Raw genomic sequence first — 26,899 nt, 5'->3', positions numbered from 1 at the left:
CTAGTGAGCAGGCCTTAAATGCTACATACTTTCTATCAAACCCAAAGAGAGTGCACTATGCACCCCAGAAAGCAGCATTCTGTGGCCAAGCATTCTGTGTTATCTAGTGGCATGTGCTACAGCAGTTTCAGGTGAGTAGAACTGTCACATTTGCTCCCAGAGGGCATGTAAAAATGAGCAGCGTGTTCAATACAACCTCTTGGCAGTTTAGTGATCTTGGGCCAGTGGCTTTCACAGACTCTTCTGACTGTCACTCAAGCTGATCTACGCAGCTGGAAGGTCAGTACCACAAAAGGGAAATGATGTGTTGGCAATGTTTTACAAGTTTTATACTTTTTCTTTTGTTCTCCTGAGTAAGCTTGTAAACAGCTTGAAGTTTAGGAGATATTTGTTCCCTGAAATCAGCAGTGTCCATTAGTTTCAATGAACAGTACTGGGGAGCAGCCATGGACAAGGATTGCCCGTGCTGATCAGGTTCAGAGAGCCTTGCTGTGTCCACCTGTAGGCACAATTTTGGGTGCCAGGTGATTGGTGGCAGATCCTGCCTTTCTGTCTTGTCCAGCCATAGAAGAAGCAGCCATGGGGACATTTATGGCACCACAGTTTCTTGCAGCAAAGGGCAGACAGGCTTGCACTGCAAGCTCTCAAAGACCAAGCTTTCCTTCCTGTCACCCCGTGCTGGGGACAGAGCCCTCCAGCAGTCAAGCAGCTCTTTGCAGCTCCGGGAGAAGCAACTTGAACCACCACAGGTATTTTCTTAATGAGTATAAGAGCAGAACCCACAGTCCTCACATGACCCAAAGTCAAACCATTAGTCAGCTAAAAATTAGACCAAGCTTCTGGGTGTGTGTGGGTATGAAGCATCCCACGTGCTAGGGAGGGCAGTTTTGGCCATCTGGTCAGCTTGCAGGATGGCTAAGTGCTCAGAGAGAAAGTACAGGGCCAAGGAGCACCACTGCAGGGAACAAAGAAGCATCCCCCACTGTGTCTTCCAGAAATAGCTGGGGAAGAAAAGAAGAAGGATAGTTTTTCCACATTCACACGGGCATCACGTAAGAATGGCTCATGGAGATTCAGGTGAGAAAAACAGCTTTTCTCTTCAAAAAGATGAGAACAAGAGCGGTAAATTAAAAATACAAAGCTTGATTTACTGTGTATTTGTCATTTTCAGTGCTGAGTTAGTTCTCCTGAAAGACACTGGCTGACATGAACATTACAACAGTTGGCAGAGATCCTAACAAGGGCCTGAAGCATCCTTGGGGCAGGTAGAGCACTGCTGGTTTTGTGTGTACGTCCTGGGCTGCTATGCGAACAGGCCTCAGCCCTCCTGACGGCAGAGATGAGAGCTGGTTCTGTGGCACTCTATTCCTGGTTTTGCTTTTGACTCTGGGAGATGATCTGTGATACAAACACCGCTCAGTTTAGAATTGCTCAGAGATAAAACTCACTTCATGTGTCTCCCTGGGTAGTCCAAGTGGAAAGTTTACTGAGTCCTTCAGTAAAAATTGATATCAACTGAGTTTAAATCAGAGAGCTGGAAGTAAATGAACTGCAGTGCCTCTGTCTCAGTCTGGCTGTGTCACTTGCACAAAACTACTAATCTGTTTCCAGATCTGCTCAGGCACATCTAAAGAGCTGTGTGCAGATGAATATAAGCTGGGTCTGCCCATGCCAGTCATTAGCATTATGTGGTATTACATCCTGTCTCACAGCAAAAATTATTAGCTTGGTTGCAGGGATGTACAGCTTCTAGACTGCAGCTTACCCTCATCTTCCTTGCTCAGAGGGTGGGCAGAAGAGCTTGCTTCAGTATGCACAAAGTTTGAATCTCCTTTCAGACATGAGGACGTAACTCAAAATTTTGGGATCACTGAATTTTGAGGCTTGGTTCAATCCCAACAAGCCACTGAGAGTCTTTCTGAAGCAGCTGATGAATTCTACAGCCAGGTGTGGTGAGAGAGTATTTGTGCAGGCCATCTCTCTTGGAATACAAGCTTGTTCCTGGCAGGATATATACTCTGACAAGTGTTGTCCAGTTTATTCTGAAACTTATCAGTAAAAACAGTTTGCAACAATCTACCATAGTAACATAGTTTCAATCTTTTTTTTTTTTCTGTCAGAAAAAGTAATCTACCAACACTCAACCTATTATCTCCTTCATAATTCCGTCACTCAACTTCTCTATATATGCACCAGCATTACAGTCCTTTCAACATTTGAAAAATTACCTGTTCCCCTTTCAGGTTGATTTGTAATTGGGAAATCCCTCCATTCCTGACCTATTACTCCCAAACTATGTGCACTGCATTTTTAATTTATTTTAATATTATTTTCTTACATAAACCTCGGGCTTTCATACAACAATCTTTGTTTTGTAGTTTAGAGTAACAGTTTAAGGAAACTCCAACAGCCCTCACATACAGTGCCATACACTGAAATGACAGAAATGTTGACCTTTAACGCTGGTCCCTGGCCAAGGACATTAAATGTTACCCCACTCTTTTCTAAAGTCCTAACATCCAATCCCAGGAAATAAAAAAACAACCCTAATAAATTTCCTATGGTATTGTTATTGAAACTCAAAGAACTTCTACTGCATGTGAAAAAGAATTGGATAATGTCCAGTTAAGCAGAAAGCTGTTTTCTGAGCTGGAAGAAAATACACTCAAATCAAATGTGGGGAAATACAGATCATTTGTTTTGATGGGTTTCTGATACCTTATAAATTCCTCCCTCGTCCTCAGCCTACCTGACTCTTAGGTAAATATGTGTGCAAGAGAGCAGAAGTCTACCAGAAACCATGTAAGAACATAATAACTGATTAATCCTGAACTGGAAATAGTGGAAGCCAAGAAAAACATTAGCTGGATATTTAAATAACAGAAATATGATTTAGCAAGTCACTTTAATTTGTGCGTTAGACACGGCCAAAACTTGTTCATGCATTTTGAGCTGAAGACTGATGGCTGGATCGTCTCCCCATTTGGAACAAAAAGGAAATACATTTCCTCCTAGGCTATTCTGAGTCAAGAACCAGCTCTCACTAGCAGTTAAATTTACTTCCTATGATTTTTCTTTTAAGATGCTAGATACATTAAAAGCAAACAATCATATACTTATTGCTATTTGTTTGACATGTAGCTTGGGTGCTTCCCAAGCCAAAAGGCCAATTCTGCCTTCAGTTGTAACCAAAGAAAATCTGTGGCTTATGGTTTCAAACACAAGTCTGGCTTCCAGAAATGTTCGTGTTGGCTAACAATGGCCCTTTTCAAATTTTGCCAGCTAGTGAGTCCAGGCTTACGAGCAGCGTAAATACTTTAACATACCCCTAATGCAAACACTAGGCAATTTTTTTTTCCATACCATCAACTTTACCTTACTAAGACTATAGTGTCCCATACAGCAATATTTATTTTAAATAGGAAAGCTTAGCATTTCTTTTGCATCTCTGGAAAATGCATTTCTGTATAAATTTGCCAAGTCAAACTTGCAAGTCAGGATATTTTAACTTGGAGAATGGCTCTGACCAAGTTATTTAAATTCTGTATTAGTTGTCCCCAAAGCAAAACTTATTTAATTCCTTAAAAAAAAAAAAAAAGCAATATTAACAGTCTTAAGAATGCATTAACAACAGTCTGCCTCCTCTTAAATCCACTAGATGAATGTTCATTTGGCATCTGGCAAATCTTCAAGAGAACTAACATAGCCAACATAGGGGCTGGAAAATTTTAGTCTATTTCAAAAATCATGGGCCAAGAAAGGAAAGAACATGCACACAAAAGAAGTAAGTGTATTTCTAGAGTGTGTTTCTCCAGCTTTTTCTTTTGCATAGGAAGTGTTATTAGCTACATAGACTACATGGCTGGTGAGTCTGTTCCCAGCAGTGCAATGAGGACAGATCAGCTGCGTGAATCTCGGGTTGGCGTCGATGGCAGGGACACAGCACAGAGGGGTGTGGTGGTATCCTCCCTCAAGCCAGAGCAGACATGCTTTGCAACCAAACCACAATCTTTAATTTCTGATCAGCTTAGACTACCAAAACAACTAACCAACCAACCTGACTACTGCTGGTGCTGGTTTCCAGTGACAGAATATTAGAGAGCTGAGCTCTGTTTTTGCTTTTGTTTTTTATTTGTTTGTTTATTCATTTTCTTTATTTTTTCTCTTTATGCCTTTCACAAGCTTTGACACTCAGGACCTGAGTGGTCTTAGAACTGTTATGCTGTTATTCCCTGTCTGCCTGGTATTTCTCTGGCAATCAATAGAAAGTAACAAACCTTTAGGGAAATATAATTAATCTGACTGTGAAATCTCTTTGAAAAGCAGTGATTTATGAACCATGTAGGTATCACCACCAACTCCTATCTAAAGTAAAAGTTTCCTTTTGGTGCTGTTCTCTGAAGCCTAGAATGTTTTTATTTAGCATCTTAACAGATAGATGTGCAGACTTCTGAAAAGGAAATGTTTTTGAAATCCAACTACAAAAAACAGAGGAAAACAAAGCTTTATACTAAACATACATCTGGAAATGCAGCTGCAAGTATTGCAACTATCAGCTAGGGGGTTTGCCCCAATGTTTAAGTGGATCTATGCCTCACCAATCTAACTTCTCTCTTCGTAATGGTAAATATCCAGAGTAAAGGATTTTAAACTGAACAAAACTCAGCAGCTAGAGCATTTTCTTGGGCCATGTAACCAAAAGGCATATTTGTCAGTAAAATGTTGGTGGTCGACTTAATTTCTGCGTGATCAAAGTCCTTAAATTGAGACTTTCTTTTAGTAGTGCCAAGCTATGTTTATTTGCAGTTTTGCTCTGTTTACTCTGATTGAAAGGGGACGTTCAGCCTGTTTTGGATCAGCTGATCTGCTGCTGACCTGTTTCAGCTCTGAGTGACAGGTGTTTAGATAAGGACTAATTTGTTCTCTGTGCAGATGGAGAACGTTCGGTAAAAAGAAAGTGCTGCTGACTATGAAGTTGTAATGACATGAGACTGTGAAAGATCTCTTATGAAAAACCTAATCAACTAAACTGTACTAGCATTCCTCAGTAACACGGCGTAACCATCTGCCCATGTGTACAGACTACAGTTCAGCCCACATGAAATAATCCCCGCATGCAGACTTTACTGTTTTTTTCCTAAACCACGTCACATCCTGTGAATGAACAGTTCTGGCTCCCTTCTCTCTGGTATTACTCCAAACCCTGTCCTCCTTACTCTCACAGTGCATCTCCTGTTCACACTATATGCTTCTCACTGTGACTTGCTAAATCAACATTCAAAACAACCGAGGATCTCACTGCAGCAAGTTATGCCAGGGTTCACACCGTCATAATGGAAGTTAATGTTTTAACAGGATCACTGAAGATGCTACGTAACCTCCATTCGTTTCAGACTTCATTCAGGTACCAATGTTAGCTTCACTCAACGTATCATTGTGTTCTCAGAAGCAATAAAGAGCACTCATGTATCTAAAATGCACATACCTGTAAATGCCTTCCACAAGGATGATAATTTTTCTCCATGCTCTGTGGCTTCGAGGCTGGCCATATATTATTGCATCTCTCAATAATTTCTCAAGACTCTGCATATCTTCATTTAAAAACAAGTAAAAGGAGAAAGGAAAATATTAGCACAGATTTTTTTTTGAAGAAATTTGTTATTTTCTTTTTTTTTTTTCCCCCCGTAGAGAAAAAGACAACATTAAAAAAACAACGTATCCTGAAGATAAAATTCCTTTATTAGCAGGCTAGAATCAATAACTTTAGTTTGACTGTATTAGTTTGATTTAGTTTGATTTAGTTTGACTGAATGCAATCTTGTGAAAAGTAGTTTCAAAACGCTGCCAGTTATGTACTCTACCTGGGAAATTTCTACAGATCTTGACATATGTTTTTATTTAAAGGGAAAATGCAACCATTTTGCTTTAGTACTGAGGCTAATTGCCACCAGTTCTATATGGGTTGTTGATATTCATAATATCTCAAGTAATTTGAAAGAAGAACCTTCATTTGCTTCCCAGCACCATAAAGAACTTGTGAATCACAGGCACTGCTTCAGCAAAGGCTTGGATGAGGCTGCATGAAGTACATCAGGATGACAACAAGAGAAATCCTTGCCCTCACAGGAAGGAATGCTAGTGAAAGACTGCTGATGAGGGAGGGAGAGACAAATGGATATAAACACATAGCGTGGGTACTCTCAGTTGCCAAAATGCTTGGAAATAGCAGAACTTTGATACAAAGAGGCTTGGATGTTGTTAGACACTCAGAAGTTCTGAGTGTGGATCATCTAACAAAATGCTGAAAGGAAAGGCACTATGTTTTGAAAAACATAGAAAAGGCTAAAAAATAATAATTAAATCAAAGGAACAAGAGACAGATCAAAATCCAACTCTCAGTGCAGTCGAAATGAGGGTTCTGAATGAAGTCTCTCCAGAATGAATTACTCTGGTACTTTTTGGAAATCCAAACTGACACTTCAAAATGTTTCCAAATGACATCTCAAATAACATCTTACAGAGACTCATAATACCCCAAGGAATGCTACAGATGAGGACAAATTGTGGGGGCTGGGAAAATCAGTGGCTTTTTTTTTTTTCCCACAATATAACACCACTTCTTGAGTAATATATCTTAATGTGGTTATTTTTTGCTAAAATGTTACAAAACTAATCTTTAATTCTCCCAGATGAGGCAAATACATACTACCTATATTGATGTTGACTTATAGCTTTGTTTCTGCCCGACTGTAAGCAAGCTGTTTGTACAGCACTTGTCCATCATGAATAATCAGTGACCTGAGAGATCACCAGGATATGATCTAGCTCGTTGTACCCTGGTACTTTGCCCTTTGCTGATTTCAGTGACAGATTTCTCAGGAACACCTGTGCCGCTCTGCACCTTACAGTCTAATCTCTTGACCTAACAAGACCTTGCTATATCTTACAAAGCACACTTGCATGATGAGTGGCCTCTTATTTCAACCGTGTAATCATCTGCACAGCTGGATAAGCTCCCAGATGGAAATGCTCCTGCGAGTGATGCAATGCAGAGAGCACAGTGTCCACTAGGTGGCAATAAAGGGAATAAAAGTTCCGTGCTGCTTTACAAAGCGAATGTATGACCCAGCTAAACATGTTTCATAAAAGACACCTGTTCACCTTCTCTTCTGAATAGATAAAATCTGGAAATCCTTTCTGGTTCTGAGAATTAAAGGGCTCGAAAGGATTACACAAATCTTGTGAGTTACAGAAATGAGGTAAAATTTTCAGTCACTAAAAGTGAAGTTTTCTCCACTGAATTTAATCATCTTTTTCATCAAAATGCCTGCAGGACCTTTGAACCTCCTCTCCGAATCACACAGAGTGAGACTTAATTCAGTATTCTGTCTATATATAAATTCTGTCAACATTGGAGCTAGACTTTGGGAAAGTTAGTTTGCCAAACTTCTGAACTGAAATTGTGGCTAGAAAATTCAGTTATTTTAATATAAGACCACAGGGAAAGAAAGAGGAGAGGACAGAGAGGTAAGAAATGTATACAGCTTTTTAAAGAGCTTGTTTTATAAAAACATGGATGTGAATAAATCCCATCCAATCTAGTGTGGAAGATGAAACTGCAAAGGGAAGAACATCTCCAAGTCAGGAGATGCCTGACTGAATTCTCATGTGACCGTCCTGCTTGAGTTCAGGCTGAGGACATGCCTGCTCAATGGAACAGGGCTATCTCACTTCGCTTTTGATGTCTCCTTCTGAAAAACATGTAGGGATGACTCTCAAACCTGCCAACATATAATTTGCTTAGATGCAAATAGATTTTACTGAACATTTTACTCTTGTTTGCAGAAAGGAAATTGGAAGGTGGAGAAAATCTATTACCTTTAATCTCTCCCCCTAGAAAACTGCTTCCTTTTTTCAAAGTAAAGATGCAGTGCTTTCTGTGTTGGAACCTTCCAGACAGTGGGATATAGAGTGTCAGGAAATAAACCAGTGCAACCCCAGCTGACTTTCTTCTATCAAATTATTTGGCCATTAAATATAGTTAGACTATGAAACACTAGGACAGGGAAATGAGTTGCACAAGTCCACAGCCCATCTTGAATAAAATTAGTTATGGGGAAAATAACTGTCCTTCCTTGTTTGACCATCACTGGCCCTGGCTTTTCAGTGGTAGAGGCAAACAAACTGTTTGCCAGGCCCAGGAGGCGGGTGGTTGTAGGAAGTTCACTTGGTTACTTACTCGAAACATAATCAAATTTGTCCTTGTCTCAGTTCCTGACTTATCCCTGAAATATTGTTTGAATTTAGAAGCTAAGTTTTCCTAAGTAGGCACAGTGGATCACCTGCATTTTTAGAAGTTAATCTGAAGTTGCATAATCCTTGTTTGGGCTCCGTCAGAGTTACTTCAATGGAAATGCCACCACAAATTGCTGCTGGGTGAAAGCGAGCCTGGACCCAGCAGGCAGCGGTGTGTCATGCTGCCTCGCAGTGTAGGTGGGACTCGGGCTCCCGCAGGGCCCTGCCTTCCCACAGACATGCTGTGCCTCCCTGCAGGGAGACACCGAGTCTCCACCCCTCATCCCCACATCGCAGCGCTGAGGACATCATCATCATTCTTTTGCGTGGGCTGAAATCCTCCTGCATGATGTCAACTGAATACATTTAATTAAAATGAAAAGGCTACTGCTACCCTTATCACACTCCTTTCCTTCAATTTGTGTTTGCCATTCTCATTTCCAGTTTCTCAGTTTGCCTTCATGTACAAATTCATACAGACACTAGCTACCTGCCCCTTCCCACTCTGTCCTGCACACAACCAGCCCTCTCCTCTTGTGGGCTCCTTTCCTGGTCACCATCCTGTTGTAGGTGACAAAGTGCCTAGCTCTGATCCTATCCCTCCTTGCAAATCCCTATAGCAAAGGGAAACCACTGCAAGGGTTTCATTCATCCAAACATTACTTGTAGGACTGTAAAATACAATTTTCATTCTAGTGAAAACTAGACTTTGAGAAGTTTCTCTCTGCTGGCAGAGCTCTCAATAGCAAGTGTGTCCTTGGAGGACTTTCCCTAAAATCACAGCTTTGCCTTTTTTTTTTTTTTTTTTTTTAATGTCAAAGATTGGGATAGGGGGAAGGGGAGTAGTGGCTGCTGCAGCTGTCATACAACCAAAGCCTGCCCTCCCTATCCCCCAAGAAATATGCAGCTGAGTGTAAGTGAGGAGCCTATGAAAACCTCCAGCTCACATCTGACAAGCCAGACACAGCTTTCTCAAATCAGGGAGGGCAAATGCAGACACAGCATGCTCAGAGCAGGATATTCCAGCCTTCTCACTGTGGCAGCGTCTGTGTGTGTCACAGGGAAATACATGCTGAACTGGATTAGGCTGAGGTCAACTTATCTAGTGTAATGATCTTGTCTCTGATAGTAGCCAGAGGCTTCAAACAGGACAAAGCCTTAGTGGGTAAAGCAGCTTTCATCCTGCTCCGTAAGAGCTTGAAAAGTGCCCTCCCCTCTGAAATCCATGGACTGCTTATACCTCTGTAAGAAACCCCCCCCCCCCCCCCAAATTAATGAACCATCTCATACTAAACCACTGCAACCACAGAAAATTTTCACTATTTCTTACCCTTTCGTTTCATTCGCTTACTTTCTTGAAGGCACGCACACCTGTTTTTACACTTCTTTCTTTTTTCCCTAGAGAATACATTTGCACAGAAGTCTGAGGGCCCTGTGCTATTATTTCAGTGTGAACTACAACCACTCCAGATAGCTGAATTTTCTCTACAAGGTCTCCTTGTGGCACACATACTCAACTCCAAAGCTCTAATTTGACTGAGTGGACCAAGAAATGCCATAACTGGAATAACAGCAGCTCACCTGTTGTCCAAACAGGAAACATTTTGTGCAGAATCCCAGAGAGCTCATGCCTGCATGACACACATTTGCCATCAACCACCTGATCTCTGAGAACCCAAAAATACCCCTCTCTGTTTTCACAACACTCTTACAAGGTGTGTGAGGAGGAGCTGGGAATGTCCCACAGTGATCCTCACTTTTCAGATGTGGATTCAAGCACCAGATTAGAGGCCAGATTTTCATCTACCAATGGTGCTTGGTTGTGTCTTGCAATTCCCTGCCTTCTTCATAGTATCACTTACTCTGATTGCACGGTGAAGTGCAAGTCCCTTGCAATGAAGGAACTGGATTTTTTTCCCCTGTGGCTTGACTTATATGTGTAGTCATGACATTCACACAGATTGCTCAAGCAATTGCAAATCTAACCCTGAAAATGTGACGGCAATTTAGTTGCTTGATGCTATGTGGGAAAAATGCAGTAGAACTAGAAAGGGCAAACAAATCCTAACTCTTATTAGGAGAGCACCTAACAGCACCTTCTTATATGAGCTAATATGAACAGAATCCACCTGGATGTAGTCAGGAACAAACTGATCCATTCACTGAATGATGCTATCTTACGCTCTCATCTCATGCCACTGTAAGACCCAGAATTGCTGTGATGGAAAACCCTTGATAAAATCACAAGCTGGTGAATAGTGAGATGTTTGCTTTCGCTTTTCAGCTACTGGAAGAATCAAGGGATTTGGTCAAATACTTAGCCAAGAAAAAGGCAGGAGGTTCTGAAAAAGGGCTTTACAGTATATTACATTACTGAAAAATCATCTTAGAAACAGAAAAAGAACAAGGCTGCTACTGCCACAGAGGCAGGAAGATGTCTTCATCTCCTGCCCTTCTCCCTCTGCACACTGGCTGTTAGGCCGTGCTGCTGCAACCACTGCATTTCAGGGGTGTAAGTGCCTCTCTTTTCTAGCTTCTTAGACAGATCGCTGCCCAGGAAATGCCAACATGGTGCCCACACCACTGCAGGGGAGATGGAAGGCAGATGCTTTATGGGCAAGCGGGAACAATTTCAGCCCATTAAAAACACTACTGTGTAAATTGAAGAGTGCCCAGGTCTACGCTCATATTTCGGGTTTTGGTATCAGGCCAGACAAAATTATTCTTGGTCATTCTACGCCTGGAAAGGACCCCATAATGCAAACTGTTAACGTCATCAATTCCAACTTATATCTACTCAGACTTAAAGTACCTTCTATTAGGTTAAGAAATACTATCCTAAAAGAGAATTATTTCTGCTGCCAGAAGGGCCCTACAGAACAATATATTGAGAATAAACAAAAAGATAAAGAAAATGCATAAATGAGTATTTATTTTTAAGCAATGAGCATCTTGGTGATTTGGCAGGTAACTGAAAGATCACCATTGTACTCAACTCATTTTCACTGGCAACACAACCTAAGTGGCATTGAGTGAGGCTGGAAAAAGGCTGGGTTATGTAGGGGAGAAATTTTAAATGACCAAAGCTTCCCTTCTTGCTGTGTGAATGTCATGAATGGGAGAGTGGATGGTAGGTTTCAGCCATTACAGTGACTATCTTCAGAAAACAGAAGAGCTGTGATTGACCAACTGGCCTCACCTCACTGCTGTGCTCTTCCTCAGGGTTGTGCTACCCCGCTGTTCCCCGTTGTTAAGGTTTGACTAGGCTGGGTATGCTCACATGTGCCTCAGCAACAGCAATGACTACAGCTATGCTCACTCTTGGAAGGTTCTGTTTCACCACACCTCCAGTGAAAGAGCCTGGTGCAAATCAGGATGAGCTGTATGAGCAAGTAACACAAGGCTCTTAATTCTGATCCTTTTAATAAGTAGAAATAACAGTAATAATAAACAGTAATAACCATAAACCCTAACCCCACTCTTCACAGAGCATATTCCTGCGACCCTGGCAGGACAAAGACTAGCAACATTGCTAGTGAGAGCCACAGGAAGGGAAGGTAGGCCAGGTGTTTTCCGTGACAGGAATCAAGTATTCTCCTAAATTTCTCTCACCTAGATGGCATGTAAGTCTATTATCTCAACCCAAGCCTGTAAATCCCTGCCTGTTTACAAGGAAGGGATTGATCATCCACAGTAAGGATGCAGGGCACATTCCTACATCCAAACAAAAATGATCCACATCTCATTTTTTGCTCTGTTATACACTCTTAAGTTTGAAAGCCTTCTCACACATTTTCACAGTGCAATGGTTTTGTCAAAAAAAGAGGTTTTTTTTAAGACTTAGGAGAAGCATAGATGTTTAACAATTCTATCAGCTCTTGAAAAACTACTCAGAATTTTTTGGCTGAAAATTGCAATGCTTTAGGAAAGCCACCCACTGACTGAAATAGAGTCTAATTAACTTTTGTAAGAATAAGATTATACATAATTAATGTAATACGTAGAGATTTCTTCTTTGCTAACTAATAAGTGTAATTATTTACTTTTGCATAATGACAAAGAGATCCAGTATTACAGATTATACACTCTGAAATAAAATGATTTTCACTCTTATGGATATAGCTATATAATAACTTTTGGAAGATGGATGTGCATCAGTAACAGCTATAAATAGCAGTTTTTAGTCTTTTCTGTAAAATATTTAAATTGTGATTTTATTTTTTTTTCATAGAACACAGTTTCCTATTATGTTTTTGAAAATAATTTTTCTTTAACAGGTTGGAAAATGGAGTGATTTACAGTGTCGAGAAAACACCACAGAAAGGGAAGTTACTGGCACACACCTTTCATTTGCACTATATTCAAGTAGCTGCTTCAGAAAATATGCCATTGCTTTGCTAAATTGCTACATAATTGTTCATCCTCATTTTGATAATCATTTACAGTAACTGCATGAAACATTCACACCTCACTCTTCTTCCAGTGCCTTTTCTATACGTACATAACTAAGGAAGTCAAAGCCAAACCATGTATGTTCTAGGCAGTTTTAAAAGAGGCTGATGTAAGCAACAAGGAATGTGTAAAGAGTCTGCTTCCCCAAGATGGAATCCAATAGCAAAAAGGTGATTTCATAATCTGCTGCCTGACTTGAATATATACTTCGACCCTCCTACATAGAAGGTATGTATCACAACAGTGGTGCTACTGCCTGGAATCCTTTGTTTTCTTTAGTGTAGGGCAATCCTAGGTCTGACAGTATTAGTGTGACTTGACACAGCTTTAAAGGAGATGAGCCAACTCATGGCAGTGGACGAACTTGGCTCTGCATTTAGGAATGAGAACGAAAAGCACATTAAGCACTAATCCTTTTCAGAATAGGATTCAGATTTACTCTTCCGCACTTTGCAGGATAATTGTTCCAGCCTCTCAACACAGAGCCCTAGCAAAGCCTTTGGCACACTAACATTGTCCAGTTGATGCCAAGAGCCAAACTCTTTAAAGGATCATTGACTTTTCTATGTGAAACAACACACATAAATCCCCACTCCATGGAAAGGGGGAAGGTGGAGGGTATCAAATTTTTCTATGACAATGCAGAGAATGATCTTGAAAAGGCAAAACATTTGACTACCTAATGCTGAAATTAACATTTCCTAGTGTTCTTCAAGTGTTAACTTAAGGTGCAAAGGAACCTTTCTTTCACATCAAGTAATACGGTGCATAATGGCTTAATTCCCTTGTTTGTAAGCATGGCAGTGACAATACTAACACTGACTGACATTTTGGACACCTTTATATAGACAGAGGTGAGATGAATCATCTGGGATGATAAGAAACACAACTGATCTAGCAAAACAAATGAGCACCTACCTAACTGAAAAGAAACCCCCAACACAAGCTGGAAGTTTAGGTTATGTGTCCCCTTAATTCATTTCCTATACTTGTATTATACTACTCTGGGATGAATCCAGAGAGAGCAATGCTGTATACTGCATTTCAGGTGAAACTGAGCATCCTACAAAGACAGCTGCATTATCATTTCCACTGCAATCATTCCCCAATACACAAACTCTTTTCCCCAAAGCAAAAGGCACATAAATGTATTTCTGCACATGATTTTAAAAGCTATTAAACAAAATTTCCCCTTTGCTGATGATGGCAGGTGACAGCTGTACCTGAAATGGATTGTATGATTTGACTTGTGCTTAAAAATGTGGACAAGATGATCTGAAGGATATTCTGGTTCTCTTTCACAAAGTGCAGGGGATTCTAGTTGGGAGTAGGCTAGTACTGCAGCCATGCCTAGAGTATCTACATGGAAGGGGACCAAGTTGGGGCATCTTACTATCTAATCTATGAATAATTACTTCTGTAAAAACATTCTGGTTCACATGATCATTAACTCTTACATGTTCTTCAAAAAATATTGCTTGTCCAAATTATGAATAGATATTAATTGCAACACCATCTTATATTATAATTATAGTGTGTCTTTCATTTCAAGAGATCCTTAGACCTGTTACAGCATATGCATAATTCATTTTTGCTCACCTCAGGGCTGAACACAACACAATAATAGAAGGGACCATATTAGTTATTAATAAAGGTAGTCAGAGCTCTTTTAGCATTCCTCACCATTCTCTAACTTCTTAATCTCTGTTGCAATCACTGCCTGGTGGCTGCAGTGGTGATAAATAGGAAAGTTGCAAAGTAGAATAAAGGAAGAGAACAAACTCTTGTCATCGAAGCCAATCACAATGCCTCTGACTGTGACCACAGCATCATTAGCTAAATAAAAGTTAAAAACCATGAGCATTTTAGAAGATAATTACATGATTGCAAAGTTAATGTTTGGCATTAGTATGATTTCTATACTAAAATCATACCTCAAAGATTATTTTGGGATGGTTATCTTAAAGTAATCATCTGCATTTTGGTATTTCCCCACCTGGAATTTGGAGACACAGTTTCAAAGGTACACCATGTTAACGTGACTCTTCTAGAAACAGAGGCAGGAAATGTAGATCATATTTTTCTAAGTATATTCGTACTGTTTTGCTACGGTGACAATAACAAAACCTTTTCAGCAGCACACAGTCATTGAGCATGTCAAAAAAGACAGCAAGGAGGTTAAGACTTCGGATTTCATAGAATCACCAAGGTTTGAAAGTTCATTCAGTTCAACCATCCACTTATCACCAGTATTTCCCACTAAATCATGTCTCTCAGTACAATATCTAAATGTTTCTCGAACCTCTCCAGGGTTGGTGACTCCACCACCTCCCTTGGGCAGCCCATTCCAGTGCCTGACCACTCTCTTGGAGAAATATCTCCTGATGTCCAACCAGCATCTTCCCTGGCACAACTTGAGGCCCTTCCATCTACTTGCACTGCTAGTTACATGGCAGAAGAGGCTGACGCCCCCCTCACTACAATCTCCCCTCAGGCATTTTTGGGAGGTCATTCCTGAGCCTCCTCTTCTGCAGTCTGAACAATCCCCCCTCTCTCAGCCACTCCTTAAAGACTTGTGCAACAGACCCTCACCAGCTTTGTTGCCTTTCTCTGAACACCTTGAAAAATGAAGGTCCAACCTGATAATCCAGACCTTGCACAACAGCAAATGCAATCTCACACTGCCAATTTCTCCCCCATCTGAGATCACTCAGTGTTGAACAGTTAATCCTTGTGCCTGGATAAAAACTTGATCTGGGAATTGAAAGAAAAGCATGCACTAAAAGGAAGTGCTCCTGCCTTAGAGACAGACATGTTCACATCTCAAACCATTTCCAACTTCAATACTCACTATTATGCTTGAAGATTCTAATAGTAGCACCTGAAAGCCTCGCACCAAGAACGAGAGAAGTGTGGTTCAATTCATCACTTAGAATGAGGCAACCCTGTGGAGAAGAAGTACAAAAAGCATTTGCATGAAGTGGGAAGCTGTTTGCAAGTGTGTATGTGAGTGTTTCAACATACAGTTATGTCTGTACATACATAAATACATACATGCATATAGCATTGAAACAATGTGAATTGGAATTTCTGAAAGAACTACTAGAAAGACAGGCAGAAACAAAATTCAGATTCTCAGACATTCTCAGAAAGTGCATGAGATTAACATAAGGAGGAACTGATACTGAAACTGGACTAAAATCTGCAGTTTGATAATTGAAATAAGATCAGGATGGATTGAGACTGCCATTAAGATTTAAGTAGAGCCAAGGCACTAGACACAATCTTACTCTTTCTCTGGTAAATTCATATACAATTTATCTGCAGTGTATGTTTCACCGATGAACTCAGTTGAAAACCTTCTTTATAGAATAAAAAAAAATGCAGAAAAAATAATTTAGTATGCTGTATCAATGAGAGACAAGATTCTCAGTTGAATTCAAGCTGGAGCCCTAACTTAGCTCTGTCTTCTATTGTATATATTATGCTGTGACGCTTCACTATCCAGTACAAGGACAACACAATATTAGCTAAATAAATATTATTTAGGAAACACGGATTGTGCCTAGGATTGGAGGTATCCACACAATTCTGCTTAAAGACTGATATAACAGTAAGAGTTAGACATGTGCATCTTGACAAGACAATATAGCTACCAGATTTAACTATAAGGAAAATTTAGGAATAAATCTCGCAAATACAGGACAACTACACAATATCTGCAATACGTAACACCATATAATAACATGTAATATTAGAATATACTAATTATATTCTACACAATACAGTAATAACTTCATGTCACTTGTACCTAAATATCCCACCTCTGACAAAGGCCTGCATCTCCACATGAGGCCAGCTAACTAAGGGATAAACATTTTAGAGCTAAGCGAGAGAAAATTATTTTAGGCTGCTGTGCACGTCTGTGATTTCATAAATTTACCTCTATTAGTTTTTAACTGTTTCTTTGGATGTTACTGGACTACTTTTCCAGCACCACAGTAGATTGAAGTTCATATCCCCAGTGGCTGAACATTTTCTCCAGCCCAATCACTGCATAAAAGTACGTTAGAAATCGCTTATAAAAGCTGGATTCTTTCTCAATAGTGAGGAAATGACTTCACCTCTAGCTAGGTTTTTGGAAGAAATCTTGAACATACATCACGTAGTGAATTCATTCCACCTCCATCAAAGGGGAAATAATGCTTCGCATTTGCCTGAATCGGAGAGAACAATTTTCCCAGCCAACATGATGGTATATGAACAAGTTGCGTCAGGAGCTGTGATGAGTGGAATTACACATTTCCATGTCTTTGCATCGTGGTACTCCAATGGTACTCCAAATTAGAGATAAGATTCCTTCAGAATCAAACAAGAACCAAACTTTTGTCACATGGCCTCATCTTTATACTTGCATTTGCCACCAGCTTTCTTTGCAAGGGCTGGCCAGAGATCCATTCATCAGAAATGCTGAAAGCTGTTTTGCCTTTCTGATACCAAGCTTTTTTCTTCAGTTGAGCCCTTCCATTTAATACAAGCCCAGAATACTACAGCAGTTGTTAAAACAATTAAACAATAGTTTTGTGTGTTTCATCAGGAAGTACTCACCTTTCCAACAAGTGCTGGAATATTCATTGAATTTGTTGCAAATCCCATGCCAAACACCATAGCATCTTCCACACCTAGGAATTTGGCCACAAGATTCTCTAGTTCTAAATGCTTGTCTAGGGTCCCTGCAGAAACAAACACAGGCAATCTCATTAGATTGTGAAACTTATTACTTCTAAGGACACAAAACATTCAAAAGCATGAATCAGGCAATCTGTCATTAAGCCAGATTGCCTTTTTTTTTTTTTTTTTTAGTTCTATTGAAGCTTTTCCATTTGTATCTAGTATCCTGTACGTGTGGGATAAAACAAGAAAAAGGAAGGATGCAAATCAGCTATAAGTAATGCTAGCAAATACTGTTGCTGTTAAGATAGCAGTTGCTTTGGGAAAAAAAAGTTTGTTTCCCACAGCAACAACTTTTGATGCAGATTATCCAGAAGAGTCATTTGTTGTTTCTCCCCTTGCTAGTATTACCATGGTGAGGAATGAGACCACCTTTTTATGTGTAGGACAAACATGTTAGGCACTTTTTAGTTCTTTCTGAATGAGAAAGCAGATGACAACAACAGAGTTCTTCAGTTTTCTCCTGAATGTCTGTATCTATGAGTACGAAATCCTTAATTATGATATTTTATGAACTGACAAATGAAAGCTTTCTCCATCCTGTTAGACTATGGATAATAGAAGTTAAGGTAAGCTCCACTACTATTAACTATGTTCCTTCCTCCCTAGCATCAGCCAAACTTAAGTGCCAAGGCTACACTAAGACTCTTCCTTACTGGAAGTAATTTGTCTAATGTTACTGTCAGGAGTCTCCAAACAAATAAGGTTGTCCAGATGAACAACAAAAGCAATATCTTTGTTCACTAACTCTCAAAAGAGGACAACAAAATACAAAAGAGGATAAACAAAAGAGTAGCGTTAAGAGATGACAAATAACTTTGAACAGTAATAAATCATCTCAATTTGCCAACTCTCGTTTTTGTTTTCCTGCCTGTGCATTGTGGAACCAAGGCTGAGGGAATTCTTACAAGATTATCTGTGGGGAAGAAAAGAGAGTAGGCTGTGGATTCTAACAGTATTTTCCCTATGAATAAGGCTCCAAGCAGAGAAAATAAGAAAAAAATCAAAGTTAACCTCATGCCTTACTTGAGTTGCACAAATTGATGTCACAGTAATATAGGCAAAGTGGATTACAATTAACTGGAACAGAAATTCAGTATTTACTGTGATAGGCAAAGGACAGAAAAATGGAAGAAAGCAGAAGTTTGGCTAGAGTGTCCCGACAATAATTTTGAGTCAGGAAGATGATCTTATCCTTACCGTGGAGGTAAGCTCATTACAAATAAAAAGAAATCAAAATGACAATACAGTTTCAGCAGCAGCACTAACTCAGCTGTTGCAGTGAGGTAGTTCTTTTGTTAGTTCTTTTATACGGAACTATTTTATGTTATATTCATTACATAAGTTGAATCTCCAGTAGATGTGAGTAGACTGCACATGAAAGCCTTGTAGGGCAGCTACTTTTTTGCATTTGTAGATCCCAAGATGCACATGGATATGTGCTAGCCATGCACACAGCTTAGCAGTTCAGCTCCATGAAATACAAAAACAGTATTTCAGATTGAGCTGCCAGCTGGACAGGTCAAAATCGTATGCGTAAGGCTCTTTCTTTTGACTTGTAAGCCCAATAGGTCTTGGTATATTTCCACAGTTATCTCTGTGTTGGTTTTTTTGGGTTTGGTTTTTTTTTTTTTCAGTCTTGAGCTTGGTTACAGCAGTCACTGATATCTGAGATTTCTAGTCAAGTGCCGTAGCGCTCCTTGCAGATATCATTTTGTCACTTCACTGTTATGGTCACACACAGAGAAGATGTACTCTGAAAAGAAAGCTTGAAGCCAATCACATTATTGTGACAGACTGAATTAGAAGTAGGTTTGTGAAAGCATGAGGAAAAAAGCCATCACTTGCTTTGCAAGGCAGTGATTTTATAGCATGAGAACATTGTCCCTGACTCTTCCAGGAGTAAATCTTACACTGCTGGGGTGGAGTTAGTTAAATTGCATTTTGGGATTGCAATGTAGGTTTTCTGTTTTTGCAAATAAGGAGAGCCTGACTCATGATAAATTATTCTCTTCAAGCATCTATTAGATAGGAAAACCACACTTTTGATCCTTTTCAAATGACCTGATGATGATGAAGAATCAGATCTCTGAAAGTAACCTATTCTTTCTTATCTACTAATCCTAACAGTGAACGTGGATGATGATGCATATCACTACTGCTTATAAATACTCGACTGAAAATTGGAATCAATAGGGACTTGTTTTGCAAAACCAAAACTTGAACAACAAGTATTTGCAATATCACCCCTAGGGTTGAATTACTTGAATTACAATGGCAATATGGTAGGTGGTAGGTGAGGTGTCATAGGAGCAACATGATACACATCAGTACTGACAGTACTGATACATACCTGATACACTGATATATACACTGATATATGACAGTACCATATATATTAGGAAGAGTAGAATTGATAAAGCACACCAGCTTGATTTTCGCAGCTTTACAGTAAAATGGGTATTTATTTAAAGTGTTTTGATTATTTAACTTCATCAGAAGATTTCTCCAACATGGATCACTCTGTAGGCACGGTATAAACCGCAATTACATCACAAAACTTTCTACTGGTGTGAAAAAAAAGGAATAGTAAATAATAAATCCCCTCCTTATCAAATGCTGACCCAGTTTCCTTCCTCAGCTGCATTTTGGGGACAGGGAACACGAAGTAATCTTTGTCGTGGCAGTCTTTCATAGACTTAGCCACATCCTTGGACTGCAAGTCTTGTCAGTCTACTGCACACTGGCAACAATGTCTTTTAGTGCAGTTTTTAATTTTAAATTTTGAAAGGAATAAAGGAAAATACCTGTTTCCTTCAAGCAAAACCAAAGCTAGATGAGTAAACTGATAGAAACAACAAACAACTGAAAGAAAAATAACTGATTTTTGTAAAAGTCACTTCCACAACAACTGGTGATCTTGATGCAACTTGCCAATGTGAGTAAGAACCATCACTCTGAGTAAGTGATGGTTTGTCAGAGGTACTTTTAACTGGGTGTGGAACAAAGTAAAGTCACCTGAAGATCCCTGCCCAAGTGGAAACTTAAGGTCACCAACTCTATTAAGATGTTTGTCGGAGATAATACTACTGAGACACATACACACTTTTAGAAAGGAATATTAAATGAGTGATTATTAGAAGGATGAAGAAAGAAATGATGTAGAAACTGTACTGCTTTTTCATGTCACTCTACAAGAACTGATGATCTAGATGGTATCACAGTCCCACTGAGTCTGCAAGAGCAGCGAAGCCTAAACTTGTATGGTGATACAAGTGATCAAAAAGAGGAAGAGAATCACACAGTAATGTTATCCAGATGCCTCATTTAACACTGCATGTGCGTAAAAGAGCCTCTAAACAAGTGGGTTTTGAGGAGCATTTGAATAAAGGAAATGTTCATGCTTTCTAAATGTTGCCATCTGCTGACAGGACTTTCAAAGAAAAAAATACTTCAGGTATCACAGATTTAATAACATACCCATGTTATTTACTGATTCTCAGAAAAAAATAGATGGATTTTTTACAAAACTTCCAGTTTAGTTTGGATTGTCTAGTTTTGTTTGATTTTGTTCCCTTTTTAAAACTACACAGCTAAAATTTACAGCTGAATTCAAGCCTTGATAACATCAAGGCATGGATAGCAGCATCTTAAGGGCGGTATACAAAAGAAGGGGACAGAATGTTTAGCAGTGTCTTTTGGGATAGGACAAGGGGAAATGGTTTCAAACTAAAAGCAGGGAGATTTAGATTGGACATAAGGAAGAAGTTTTTCTACAGAAAGGGTTGGGAGACACTGGAACAGGTTGCCCAGAGAGGTGGTAGATGATGCCCCATCCTTCAAGACATCCAAGGTCAGGTTGGACAGGGCTCTGAGCAACCTGATCGATCTGCAGGTATTTCTGATCATTGCAGGGCAGTTGGACTAAATGATCTTTAAGGTTATATGATTATAAGCGTTTAGATATCTGTATGTGTATAGAGAATTTGGAATATATTGGTAAGTTAGCATGTATACATTTGAGATCTTTTATGTTTTATACAGACCACACAACCTCTGTTTACTCCTGACACCTCATTTAATCTGTCAGAAGTCGAGTTGTTTGGAGGTTTTTGATCATAAACTGGATTAGCTATTTGTGAGAGGCTAGGCTAAAATGGGAAAACAACGTTAGCAGAAGACGGCAAGAAGGAAAATTCCTCTCATTAACTGCTTCCTGATGTATGCTCTGCCCTATCAGAAAGCCAAGTTTGCAAAATAGACATACACAATTCTTGTTTATGCAACTTTTTTTTTTTTCCTTAAGCTCTCATTTAGAAACTTACAGGAACTTTAATTCTTTATCAGTTTCTCTAAACTGAAAAATGAACCATTTAGTTATTTGTTCAGTGCTGAGTTTAAAATGGCCCTTGCCCTCATTAAAGCTACAAACTGATATAAAAGAATGAAAAGACAAATTACTATTTTTTATCTTCTCGAATCTGCTGCTAGAATATTACGCCTTAAAACCTAACAGAAGGATATGAAGAGGATGAAGTTACTTTTGCAATTTAATTGTTGGTACATTTTCATATTTGCTTTTTAACAATCATATAATCAAACAACAAAAATCCTCAGAAAACAAAAAATTATACAATCAGTTTAAGGTAGGCATTAAAAGATAAGTTCCCAACCATGCTCTCCAGAATGAATCATTCTGCAAGTGCTCTGTGCAGGCTCCGTCTTGTCGTTTGGTCCAAGACATAATGACAGGAGAAGGATTTCAGAAGGGCAGGAATCCTGCCTGGTTGCTTAAATAGCACTAATGATATGCTTGCTCCTGTTACTCATTTATGTAATCTCCATAAGGAATAATGGTGTGCTAAGATAAATAGAGCACTGGAACTACTAGCTCTCATACAGCATCCCTGTCACCGCCCTGGTGCTAAGCCTGGGAGCATTTAAGGCATAATAATCTGCTTTATTTCATTTAAAAAAACAAAACAAAACAAACAAACAACAACAAAAAAAAAACAAGAACAGCAAAACCCATAAATTGCATTATCTTCTGTAATTGGCAAAATGGGCATTAAATATTTTTTTTTATAAGAAATAAAAAGCATTTTGCATATATTTCCATAATTCTCCCTTGCTAATTTTATGTTACATTCCTTAGAAAAGGCTGACTATAAACATAAGAATGATACAATGTGCTTAGAGAAAAGACTTGTCAGCCTGTATCCAGCAGCAGCCAACTCCCATGCTAGCCATAAAAATGCTCCGATTTGCTTGGAAGAAAAAGATTTCATATTTATCTAGAAGGAATACGCGCTATTTCAAATTTATTTAGGTACTTCTTCATTAATTTGACAAGAGGATTAAAATAAATAAAATAGAGTACAGAGCTGTTGTGTTGTGTTTTTTTTTCCTGCTAGCTTGCATGAAATTACCCTGGATGTTCTGAGTTACTTGAATAGGTAGTTTCCATTTCCATAAATCCAACTGCCAAAAACTGTCTCAGACAATTTTTATACCTGTAAAAGTGGGAAACAAAATGATCTGCTTTAGTCCTATCTAAATCGGTCTAATGAACTAGTCAAATTAAATAGTCAAATGAGTTTTTCATAAGAGAGACTGCAATGAAAAAAAAAATCCTCTTTAATTTAAATTACACCCATGGTCAGTTTTGTCAGACACAGTTGGTGCACGTCTCTCTTTATCCTCACTTGATACCTCGGACAGTTAATACAGCATATTTTGTTCTGGCTTTGCTAAGTTTAACCTTGCTGTGGTCAGAATGCTCTTACCATGGTACTCAAATGCTTTTTATTATTCCTCCTAGCCTGTACCTCTGACCAAGAAAGTCCTCATTCTACATCTCCATCTGCTTTGAACTTTCCCAAATGATCCTATTTGTGCTCAAATTTTCACTATCAAAATCTCTCAGGGAGTACTTCCATCACATGTACCATGCAGAACTGAAAAGTCTTTCATCTCTAAGCACACTATGATGTCAGCATTTTTGCCATCTGCAAACAATCACTTCAAAATATTCACTCAAGCTACTGCTCTTAGAAGGCATGCTCCAAGCAAATGTGCTATGGCTTCTTGTTGATCTCTTAAGACACTTCGCTTAACCTCTTCTTACTCAGTGTCGTCGGAAACACTGAAAACAGCCAGGTTATGAATACTGCTTAAGTTCCTTACACTCTATCCTTACCATAAGTAATGTCTAACTTTATGGAAACATGAATGTGCACACATTCTTCATTCAAACCAAATTTCTATGAAGATTTGCTGGTGCACAAGTCCAATGTTAATGATTATACAGTAATGGCCATAGTCATATTAGCAGTAACACAGATTAATAGTAAGCTAATTAAGTAAAATAGTGCTCAACAACTATCTTTAGATGCACTGCACCACATGAAAGGTTCTGCAATCCTCCTGTGTGAAGAGCTGCCTCTTGTATTTACTTGGAACTTTCTACCAACTTTATACAATGCCCTGTAGGTCTCATAGGGGAAGAGACAACTAACAGCCAACTCAAGCCACTCTTCCAAGCCACACATCATTTTGAAGACTTGTATAGTTTTCCCCCGTTGGCTCTTTCCAAGCCAGATGCCTGATATTTCTGCCAGCTGAAGACAGCAAGTTCAGTGGTTCTTTACCCAGAAGTTGTTTGAGACTTTTGATGATCCCTGTTGCCCTTCTCTGACACATTCCAATTCTGCTGAGTGCTTTTGACCAGAACTGCGCCAAGTACTTAAGATGACAGCAAACCACGTCTTTATACAGCAGCATACTGAGATTCTATGGTTAACTTTTGGTTCACTTCCTAATCATTTCCAGTATTTGATTTGCTTTTTGACCACTAAACAACAAGCTAATGCTTTCACGGAACTATCACTTATAACCCTAAGACCTTGCTCCTAAGGGATAACAGTTATCTTGGACTTAAAAATGAAAAATATTTTTCTTCCAGATCGAAAGTCCCAGAAAAGCCTCAGGAATGTGTCTTAAATGACACTGTTATACTAGGAAAGTGATTTATTATTGTTATAATTAGAAAAAAGAACTAAAAATGGTGAGAAAAGTCCTGAAATTTTTTATGAAGTACAAATCTAGAAAGACCAGCCACAATTGCTACCAAGTTCTTACGCTTCTGTGTTTAACTGCATTCAACTGACACGTGCATAATAATTTTATAGAAAGCATGAACAGCTCTCACTGTTCCGAGCTATGTTTATACACCATCTTCAGTTACTTTTCTGAGAACGTGAGACAACTGTTCTACATTTATTAAGGTTTAGTTTCACTAAATTTCTTTAATGAAAGTGTTTTGTGAATATATAAACAACTGTGTTAAAACTTTCATATCAACTTATTCTAAGAGCAAACTACCTGCAACAACATCCTAATATGGCAGCATTTAATATCCACTCCATAGTCTGCGCAGTTTAGGCAGAAGACCCAAAGGACAGGTTTACCATCACATATTCTTTCAAACACTTACAGCTCACTGTATTCATAACTCACACCACTTAGTTGTTGTTGTTATCAGCTTAGTTAAAGCTTTGAAATGTTATCTGCCTGGGAACAAAGCCATTCTATTCTATTTTACTAAAATGAAGATGGCAAATAATAATTAAAGCAATTAAAAAGCAAACAACCAAAACAAAGCAAACAGAATTTTTCCAATCTGCTTGAGTGTGATCCATAACAGACCTATAGTGCCATAAGCGGGAAAAAGAGAAAATAACAGATATCCACACTACAGAGAAGTATTTTCCTTCAGTTGCTTATAATCATAGAATCATAGAATCACAAGGTTGGAAACGACCTATAAGATCATCTAGTCCAACAGTCCTCATCACACCTCATCACCATTGCCACTACAAGCACTAAACCACATCACACAGCACGTCGTCTGGACGCCTTGTGAACACTACCAGGGATGGTGACTCCACCACCTCTCTGGACAGCCATTCCAGTGCCTGACCACTCTGAGAGAAATAGTTCTTCCTATGTCTAACCTAAAGCTCCTCTGATACAACTTGCGGCCATTGCCCCGTGTCCTGCTCATTGCCTGGGAGAAGAGGCCAAATCTCTCTTCACCACAACCTCCCTTCAGGAAGTTGTAGAGTGCAATGAGGTCTCCCCTGAGCCTCCTCTTCTCCAGACTGAACAATCCCAGCTCCCTCAGCCAGTCTTCGTAAGACTTAATGTTCTTACTTAGATGCAAACAGGCTGCAACAGAGCCACGGTCAGTGAAGTAACCACTCCGCAGAATTGGTCTGTGGAGGAACTTTTCTCTATCCACCAGCCATGCAGGCACAGAGCCTCTGCTAGTTGCCTAGGAGAAAATGCTATGACTGCTTCTCCATGTGACCTAAGCCAGGTCTTAACATTATTTCCCTATTTTAATAAATCCTCCCATCCTAGCTGCTCTCTGACATTCACTCTCTAAAAACCTTTATGCTATGCAGTAAATTATGCATGATGAAGTTGTGCTGAGACAAAAAAAATTAAGCTATCTCTTTTATTTCATGTACTTTGATATCAACCGCAATATGTCCCTCATGTAAAAAAAAAAAAAGCCACATTTCAGTTATGTGGGTGCTGACCTGCCTAGAGATATACTTGTTCATAGCCCACTCCTGCCCTGTGAGTAGTCAGAGTGAAGATCACGGGACTGTGAACACACTTGAGTGTGAAAGTAAAACTTTGCTGACTGTTTCAAGATAAGTTCAGGAGTATTGCACAGGAGTACAGATAAAGACCTAGAAATCCATACATTGTGGAGTTAGATGGATAAAAGTGGAAACACTTAAGAGATTGTGGATCTGGTGCTCAGGGACATGGTTTAGCAGTGGACTTGTAGTGTTAGGTGAATGGTTGGACTTGATGATCTTTTTTTTGGAGAGTAAGTCAAAAGTCATGAAAGTGTTCCACATCCAAATGAAAAAGAAAGGAAACACCAGACATAATCTTTGAAGTACTCAAATGAACCCAAAATATTCTCAGATAAACTAGAACTCAAGTAAAAAAGACACAGGGAAACATACCTTAGATGACTAGTAATAGTACAACTTTTAAGCATGCAATTCATGTTAAACAGTATAATGCCACCACATCACCACATGGGTCACCTAATAGAAAGATAGTAGGCCAATCTATAAACCACTTGGTGTGGTCTCACTGCCAATATTTTACTGGCAAATCAAACCATGATGACAAGATAAGTAGTTTACAAAGTTTCCATTATTATCATTATTGTTATTACTATTATTGTCTGGAAATGAGTCATAAAATAAAAATACGATTTCTCACAAGAATTTTGAAGGAAGATGTTTGCTTTGAGAAATATGAAATGAAAAAAACAATTCAGGTTGCATATATACATATATACATATATACATATATACATATATACATATAT

General features: G+C 39.1%; 1 protein-coding gene across 1 annotated transcript in view; it reads right to left on the bottom strand.

Annotated features, from left to right (window-relative positions):
- Positions 1–26,899, bottom strand: part of SPTLC3 (serine palmitoyltransferase long chain base subunit 3) — a 149,316-nt gene that overhangs the window by 20,321 nt on the left and 102,096 nt on the right. Inside the window, exons 7-9 of the mRNA XM_042817639.1 lie at positions 17,356–17,480; positions 15,599–15,692; positions 5,486–5,591 (exon numbers count right to left, since the gene is read on the bottom strand). Of these exons, the coding sequence (XP_042673573.1) occupies positions 5,486–5,591; positions 15,599–15,692; positions 17,356–17,480 (325 nt within the window). The remainder of the gene's footprint in view (positions 1–5,485; positions 5,592–15,598; positions 15,693–17,355; positions 17,481–26,899) is intronic.

This window comes from Centrocercus urophasianus, unplaced genomic scaffold (assembly GCF_019232065.1).
Source record: "Centrocercus urophasianus isolate 14NV4802_14NV808 unplaced genomic scaffold, USGS_Curo_1.0 seq_10, whole genome shotgun sequence".
NCBI lineage: Eukaryota > Metazoa > Chordata > Aves > Galliformes > Phasianidae > Centrocercus > Centrocercus urophasianus.
The sequence above is the reverse complement of the archived record's forward strand: the minus strand, read 5'-3'. Positions and strand labels throughout refer to the sequence as shown.